This window comes from Sinocyclocheilus rhinocerous, unplaced genomic scaffold, assembly GCF_001515625.1.
Source record: "Sinocyclocheilus rhinocerous isolate Xijiao unplaced genomic scaffold, SAMN03320098_v1.1 scaffold304, whole genome shotgun sequence".
Classification (NCBI taxonomy): domain Eukaryota; kingdom Metazoa; phylum Chordata; class Actinopteri; order Cypriniformes; family Cyprinidae; genus Sinocyclocheilus; species Sinocyclocheilus rhinocerous.
In genome coordinates this window covers 1,108,987-1,117,727 of record NW_015659941.1, presented here as the reverse complement: position 1 = coordinate 1,117,727, position 8,741 = coordinate 1,108,987, and the positions used below count along the sequence as shown (strand labels likewise).

The window sequence follows — 8,741 nt, the reverse complement described above, 5'->3', positions numbered from 1 at the left end:
AACTGCAAGAAGACGAAATAGAACTCACTTCTGCACTCGCGCGCTGTTTTCTGTGCACACACACACACACACTCACTCTCTCTCTCTTACACACACACACAAAGCGCACGCACAAAAGCCGCCTCTTATATACGCGAACACTGGAAACACAGAATTATATCAAAATATCCCATAAATACAATCGGTAGTTGTCTTAAGTGAACGTAAAGAGTTGAGAAAGAAAACAAGGGTGTATTGGATCTAGGGATATGCCGGTATCAAATTTTCATGTTGCGATTAATTGCTAATGCTTTATAATGATGAAAAACCACAAACATGACGGTTATAATTAAAATACGCAAATTCCGTTAGCACACATTCAGTGCAATATTTTTACAGATTTTTTAAACCGTGTATAACATATTTATGTTTAATTAATTATAATGTTAATCAAAGAACAAAAGGAAAGAAAATCCCTCACTGATCTTGACTGAATCACTTTTGTAACCTCAGTTTATATTTTATTTGCCTGTTGTTCGGCGCTGGCTACTGTAATTGCAACGTGCATCTGTGTATGCGATTATTTTGGAGATGCGTTCCAAAATAATGTATCCTTATTTAGGGTATAGGCCTATTCTATTTTGATCTGCAGTTTAATAAAAGTTAATTAATTTGCAACAAAACTATAAAGTTTTGTTGCAAACGGATGAAGCCATTATAGGTTTCTCAGCTTGCCCCTCAACATGCACACATTCGGAGTTTCGGCAGCCCAGCACTGAATATTATATTGTGGCCATTGTATTTTGATACGCTGCAATTGTTATAATTAAGGAAATTAAACTTACCATCATGAAATGTGTCTACACAGGCGATAATGCCAAAAAGAAAGAGAAACATCGGAAAATAGGCATATTTTATTCAAGACATTATTATATGACATTAACATGCATTTATCATTCTTACAATCACCGCCAGAATGTCCAACTTCACCATGATGAACTTAAAATTTAGTTCTATTATTTTTCCTCAACAGTTCTCCTCACAAAACTAAATTCATTTCAAACATAAATTTGATAAGAACAGAGTGGAAATTATTAGCAACACCAAAATAACAGCAAAGCTAATGTTTTCTGTCAGTTTAAGCACAAACTAAGAAAAGTAAAACCAAACTTTGTGGCAATAATTAAGACCAAACTGAACATGTTGTGTGTTTATGGTGCATGTCGGCAATGTTGTCTCGGCGAGGGCCGGGCGTGGTGGAGGTGGGGCTTAGGTAGACGGTATTATCGGATATCGCAATATTTTTTAAGGCGATTATCGAGAAGATATTTTTGACATATCGCCCAGCCCTAGTTCTTACTTGTGTCTTAAGTGTTGCTTTTTCCTCCAACAATGCTAATCATATGACGTCCTATTTCTTTTTGTGTTCACAGTATCGGGTACCCGGTGGTGACGCTGGGCTTTGGTTTTAAGAGTTATGTAAGTTATAAGATGCGTCTGCGGAAACAGAAGGAAGTACAGAAAGAGAACGAATTTTACATGCAGCTGCTGCAGCAGGCGCTACCTCCAGAACAACAGCTCATACAGAGACAAGAGAGAGAAGCTGAAGAGGGTAAGGGCTTTGCACAGTGCCTCCTAACAGAATAGTTCACTCAACCGTATTTGGTTTCTACACAGCTCTTTATTGACCACAGCTGTCAAGCTCCAAAAAGGAGGGAAACACAACCTACATTTAAGTGTGTTCTGTATGACCAGGAACATAGTGCACGAGTTAGATGGACTACTTCAAATGCATTTTTAAAGTGTTTTTGTCCTTTTTGGTTCATGACAGCTTTGAACTGACATTGTATATACAGAGCTGCATGAAGATACTTCAAAAATTGTTCATAGCAGTTGTGACATGAGGCTGAGCAAATATTTCTGTTTTGTATAAACTATTCTTTTTAAGTCTCTATTTTTCTTTCATAAGCAGCAGCAGCAGCATCTAAAGGCATTCATGATGTAGACTCTCCAGCTGTGGCACAGAACGGCTCGGCGGGCGGTAAAAAACCCTCATCCAACACATTACCAGAGCTGGAATACAGAGAGAAAGAACGAGGCAAGAACGAGTCCAAAAAGCAACACAACCACAACCAGAACCATCACAGCAGCACCAGCAGCAGCATCTTACCGTCAGTGGACAGTAAAGCTCAGGAGATGGAATACATGGAGAACCACGTGAACAGTAAGAGACTGAGCAGCAGCTCAGACCTGCTGGGCAGCACTGAGAACCTGCTGAAAGAGGAACACTCTTCATCCTCCTCCTCTTCTTCCTCCTCCAACTCCAACAAAAATTACAAAAATGCCAGCGGAGGAGGAGGGGGAGGGAGCTCCTCACCCCGGGGGCACGGAACGGCCAATGGCAGCGTGCCGTCTTCCTCCGGGCCTTCGTCGTCCGCCTCTTCCTCGGGTAAGGGGGACAGGAAACAGAAGTGTGGAGGAGGGAAGAACTCGGCGTCAAACAGAGACCCTGTGGAAAACTGCATTCCCAACAATCAGCTGAGCAAACCCGAAGCGCTCATCAGGTTAGACACGCATCATCCTTCTCAAAATCTGGGCTTCATGTTAAAACGGCAGCTTTAATGTTCAAAAGGTTGTGCGAAAACACTACACATAAAAGAAAACAGTCATTTTTTGTAAACTTTTTCCTGACACTCAATAGAAAGCATTAAGAAACACACTTTGACTTTTTTCAGTTTACCCAAAAGTGAACCGAGTGAAAAAGAAATCTGTTCTTGTTGAGTTCACATTGACTCTGAACTTTAAACTGCATTTTTTTATTTAAATTGTTGTCCATTTGCTGTTGTTCTGCGAATTTTGATGGTCGAGAGTCATTTCAGTTGCAATCTGGGATTTTGCTTGTCGGCGTAAGATTTCCCCACATGGATTTCGCATCGGTTTCAAGTTGGTCATGTGAATTTGCTGCACTGACCAGCAGAAAGCTGTTTGGTATGTAATTGATGATGCCCACATCATTTCACAGAAATGTAACTGTGACCGTACCTTTAGGGTAACAGGCTGAGTTTGAAATTTTGTAGAATTGCCAGAATAGGTACTACATTTTATGAAGAACTTAAAAAGGTATGTGTATATTTGTGTAGTATTGATGCAATCTGGACATATTATCTGTGTTGTCATGACCATGAGGCACTTTCCCACCATTCACAACTTCTCCCCCTGTAGCCTCATGGGATAGTAAAGTGCCCATCAGATTGTACACTTTAAAATCTTGATAGAAATATTATGTCATCCGGGTCTTACTGTTTTTCAAAAACTGTATTTAGGCTTGCTTCTCTTTTGGTATACTATTTTTCACTTACTATATAGTAGGAAATAGACCTATTCAGATATGGGGTTAGTTCTTCTTCAGATACCTATACATTCAATTATATTATTAAAATAGGGTGGTACTCAAAACATTAACAATTGTACAACAGAAGTTGCAGACCGCCAAATACCTCAAATCTGGGAGAAACCACCAATTACCTCAAAACATATATCATCTAGTTTCTGCTTAGACAGCATTTTTGTGCAACATTGGTGTTTATATCATGCCTTGAGCAAGTTTAGATGCCCCCAGAAATGCTGTCTAGATAGGTACTGTTTTAGGAAGTGCAGTCCTTTTTCCTGATTCACGTTTATCATGACTCATTATGACCTGAAGTGAATGTTTGCATGTTTTAGGCTGGAGCAGGATGTTAAGAAGCTGAAGGCAGACCTGCAGGCTAGCAGACAGACCGAACAGGATCTGCGCAGTCAGCTGGGCTCTCTAGGCAGCTCTGAACGCAGCATACGCTCTGAGCTCGGACAGCTGCGGCAGGAGAACGAACTACTGCAAAACAAGTGAGACATCCCACCTTCAGTTTGCTCTTTAAAGGGGTCATATGATGCTGCTAAAAAGAACATTATTTTGTGTATAACTTTTATAAAGAATATCTCTTTGGATTTGAGACTTTAGTCTTTGCAACTTTACAGATCTTCTTTATGCACCAAGAGCTTGTAACACTCCAAAGAGAAAGGAAAAATTGAAATCGTATCATATGACCCCTTTAAGAGAGCGCAGAGCAGACAGGGGACTGTACTTGTAGTAATGCAAACTCTTTTTTACACTCCAAAGAGAAAGGAAAAATTGAAATCGCATCATATGACCCCTTTAAGAGAGCGCAGAGCAGACAGGGGACTGTACTTGTAGTAATGCAAACTCTTTTTTTGTTTTTGTTTTCAGACTTCATAATGCCGTGCAGGCGAAGCAGAAGGACAAGCAGACAGTGGTGCAGCTGGAGAAGCGTCTGAAGGCAGAACAGGAGGCTCGTGCTGCGACAGAGAAACAGTTAGCAGAGGAAAAGAAACGCAAGAAGCTGGAGGAGGCCACAGCAGCCCGTGCAGTCGCTCTCGCTGCGGCAACCAGGTGCTCATGACACACCTTCCCATCATTCCATTGCATTTAATTTCCTAACATCCATTCCATTATATGTTGTGCATTCCATTCTCTTCCTTTCCATTTCATTATGCCATTCAAAAGTGTTTTTTTTTTCCTAAAAAAATTTATACTTTTTCAAAGTCAGCATGGATTCATTAAATTAATCAAAAGTGAGATTAAGATTTTTCGGTGTTTTTGAAAGAAGTCTTTCATGCTAACCAAGGCTGAATTTATTTGATTAAAAATGCAGTAAAAACAGTAATATTGTGAAATATTATTACAATTTGAAATAACGGTTTTATTTTCTTTTTTTTATATTTTAAAATGTAATTTATTCCTGTAGTGCAAAGCTGAATTTTCAGCAGCCAATACTCCAGTCTTTGATTATAAAGTTTGAAAGAACAGCATTTATTTGAAATAGAAATCTTTTATAACATTATAAATGTCTTTATTGTCACTTTAAATTAATTTAATGTGTCCTTGCTAAATAAAAGTAATTACTTGTGGAAAAAAAATCTTACTGACCACAAACCTTTGAATAGAAGCATACATAACATGCATGCCATACTATTTTGTGATATTTTCTGCCACTCCATTCTTTTTAATTTTCTAAAAATGACTGCTTTTTTATAGCTTTGCCTTCATCATTCATTCTGTCTGTTTCTCACATGATTCTTTTTTTCCCTTGTCAGTTATATCTTCACTTTCATGAGATCTGTTCAGTCTATTTCTTTCCATACAACTGCAGGATATTTAACACTTTTTGTATGTGAACTAACGTGTGTCATTTGTGTGTGTCAGAGGTGAGTGCACAGAGTCTCTGAGGAGGAGGATTTCTGAGCTGGAGACGGAGTGTAAGAAACTCACGCTTGACATCAAGGTGAAAGAAGATCAAGTCAGAGAGCTGGAACTCAAAGTTCAAGTGAGGAGACGTTCATTGCCATATTAGCTCTGAATCTCTTTCAAAATCTTCTGATTCTTCTGTAAGTGGAGAAAAAGTATAAAAATAGACAACTCCTTCTATCATGTCTTTCTAGGAGCTACATATATATAAGGAAAATGAGAAGGACACAGAAGTTCTGATGTCAGCGCTGTCAGCGATGCAGGATAAAACCCAGCACCTGGAAAACAGCCTCAGCGCTGAGACCCGAATCAAGCTGGACCTCTTCTCTGCCCTCGGAGACGCTAAGAGACAGCTGGAGATCGCACAAGGTCTTCCATCACACTCTTTTGTCCAGATTACCCACACTTCTCAAGTATCGGAAAAACATAGTTAAAAATAAAAATGCTGTCATCATTTACTAACTTTTTTTCTGGAATTGCTTGAAAGAATTAAAATTTTTGAGGGAACTACATTACAGAAGATCAAACTCAAAAGTTTAGGGTCTCTAATTGTTTTTTTGTTTTTGTTTTTTTTTTATGCTGAAAATTCAGCTTTACCATCACAGGAATAAATTACATTTTAAAATATATTCAAATAGAAAAGTTATTTTAAATACTAATACAATTCTATAATATTAATGTTTTTTGAGCGGAAGAGACTACTTTTAAACTGTTAAAAAAAATCGACCACAAACTTTTAAACGGTAGTTTATGTCTTTACTAAAAACATCCCCAAACGTGGAAAAACACTTAGTTGTTTCTGTCTGGATATGTTTTTTTTTTAGGTCAAATTCTGCAGAAAGACCAGGAGATTAAAGACCTGAAGCAGAAGATAGCAGAGGTCATGGCCGTCATGCCCAGCGTGGTGTATTCCGCAGATACGGGCAGCATGACCCCAGTCACGCCCCATTACTCCTCCAAGTTCATGGACACCAGTCCGTCAGGACTGGACCCCAACGCATCTGTTTACCAGCCCCTGAAAAAATGAATGCTTGTTTCCCACCACAACAGACCTACACTCATTCTCGCATACACAGACACACACACACATACACACGGTCTTCTCTGGTTGTTGTTTTTTTCCTCCATAGGCCCAGATTCTGAATCATCTTTGGCATGTCTGTGGCTCAGATTGCTTTTTTGTTTTCGTTTTTTCGTCTTCTATTACTACAGCTTCTTGCCCGGTCAGAAGGATGTTGTATTGTGTGACTGTATTTGTTGTAGTAAAAAAAAAACAAAAGACAGAAAAAGAGGACTTTTAAGGGACGTCACACGTTGAGAAAAACTGCTGTTTCTTTTCCCTTGTAAATGTCTAGAAACCTCACAGAAGTTGGTGAGTATCTTCCCTCAGTCCATTCAGAGAACGCTCGCATCCATTTTAGTTCCTCTTCTTTGGATTTCGGCCTTGATTTTACTGTTTTTTTTTTTTTTCCGGGGGGATGCAAAGCAGGGCAAGTGTGAGATCCGTTGTCCCAGGTGCTCTACCCCATATCAGAAGAAGATTTTTACTCAAGAATGTCACCATCTAATATGACAAGAATGTAACGCAAAAAAACAAAACGACCCAGAAACAATGCGACAAAATTATCTCACTTGGATCAGTATGTCAGGATCGGACGACTCCCGATCTTTAAGGACTCGTTTGACGGACCGAAGCTTCATCTGTGGATTGCTGTTCTTCCTCCTGGTACAAAAAGACAAACTGCGCCACAAACACAGTCCAGCAACGTAATTCACCAGTTACAGATAATCAGTGCCTTCATATGGGACCTCATTGGTGGAACCGAAAGATCTCTTCCCTCCCTTTGCCACGTCATGCCTCAACCACATCCTTTTTGGTCACATACGGCAAACGGATCACCAGCCCATTGGCGTGATGATTCTGCTCCTGTTTTGGTCCGCGCTTGTGAATTCGGTCATGTGTTTACATTATTATTTATTTATCCGGCGTTGCACTATTGCACTGTTGACGAGCTCGCAAGGGAATATCTTAAGTATGAAAACACAGGATACTTTCCTCTCCTTGTTTTCTTTATTGTATTGACCATCTTTCAGTATCAGACAGAAGCTAGTGTAGTCCAGTGCCAACTAAAACTGTAAATTTGTTGAAAAATAAGTGTTTGAGATCCATCCGGTTACTGGCTGGTCCAATGATCAGAAGCTAGAGGAGAGTATTATTGCTATTATTATATAGTTTGTGTCTTGTTTTCTGAGAAATACTTGGTTGTGCCACTTGATGGCGCCGTTGTGTTCAGAAAGTGTTGCTACTTTAAACCCGTTAGACTCTTGGAAAGGTTTTCATCTGACCATCATCACACTAGCTGTGTAAATGAATGCAGATCCAGACGTCTGCTAAGCATGAAGTATTACCGGGCTAAAGCAAGAACGTCCCGAGCCGACCCAATTTTTGGAAAAACCCTCAGATTTGTGTTTAAGCGAATACATTTTGCCAACCAGAGGAAGTCCGTTGCTTCAAACGAGTTCCGGTGCGGTTAGTTTCAGAAGGGGAGATGGTTACGGTGTTAGTATTCCATTGGTGAATGATGGGCGGGGTTTAGCCAGAGTCAGTCCTATGTGGTATTGTAGTGCTCTGAGATGGTTGTTGTTTTTGGTGTCTGTTTTTTAAAACTGTGATGTGATGGAGGTAGTGGGAAAGTTTGCAAAGTCCAAGTGGTTTAAATGAGAGAGGGGAGGGGGGGCGACAGTTATTTTGTTTTCTTTGCCCGCTGTCACTTCTAGCTTTCTGTCTGTTTTTCGGCCAGACCTCGGCTGCACTCTCTGTGAGGTCTCTGTGAGGTTTCAAGTAATAAAACATTTTTTTTTGTTTTTTTTTCTGGCATTTAAAATTCTTTTGTGGTTTGTCCATTGATTGTTGTGCTTTCTAAATGCTTGCATGCAAAATTATAGGTGGGTCACAATACATAGTGTTTTGACAGCAAGGAAAAACATTGCTAAATGCAAATGATATAACCGAACTAACCTAATTATTATGGTTTATTTTGGGCTGAGCGAAGGGTTAATTTATGATGAAGAATAACAATGAAACCAGTACAAAGTTCTGAATACATTTCCCCTAAGAGTAGGTAAACAGTATTTGTTTATTGGATTTCTCTGGACAGATTTTCATTGACAGAAATTGCAGGAGTACATATCAGCATGTCAGTGATATATAGACAAAAAAATAAACATTATGCTTTTAGATCTCATTTTTGCTTTTATATGTTATTTCCAAATGGTTAATGTTAATTTTAAATGGATCAAACAGGCATTTTTCATCCAATTAGACGTTATTTTATGCAAGATTTTGATCATGATCTAATCAGAAACACCTTAACATCACACCAGCTTCTGCAAAATTAACACAAAAACCTAGCCTCTTTTTATAATATATATATATATATATATATATATATACAGTACT

The 8,741-nt window shown here is 39.0% G+C and overlaps 1 protein-coding gene across 3 annotated transcripts in view; it reads left to right on the top strand.

Moving 5' to 3' along the window:
* The window catches only part of LOC107724597 (macoilin-2), a 16,143-nt gene extending 7,672 nt beyond the window's left edge, over nt 1-8,471 (top strand). The window contains exons 5-11 of one of the 3 annotated variants that reach the window (XM_016533581.1): nt 1,413-1,591; nt 1,955-2,543; nt 3,703-3,861; nt 4,244-4,426; nt 5,240-5,360; nt 5,476-5,650; nt 6,106-8,471. In XM_016533581.1, coding sequence (XP_016389067.1) covers nt 1,413-1,591; nt 1,955-2,543; nt 3,703-3,861; nt 4,244-4,426; nt 5,240-5,360; nt 5,476-5,650; nt 6,106-6,308 — 1,609 coding nt within the window. In that variant the 3' untranslated portion in view covers nt 6,309-8,471. Of the gene's footprint in view, nt 1-1,412; nt 1,592-1,948; nt 2,544-3,702; nt 3,862-4,243; nt 4,427-5,239; nt 5,361-5,475; nt 5,651-6,105 lie in introns of all 3 variants that reach the window. The other 2 variants (XM_016533580.1, XM_016533579.1) reach the window with 2 other exon arrangements.
* Nucleotides 8,472-8,741: the final 270 nt, after the last annotated feature.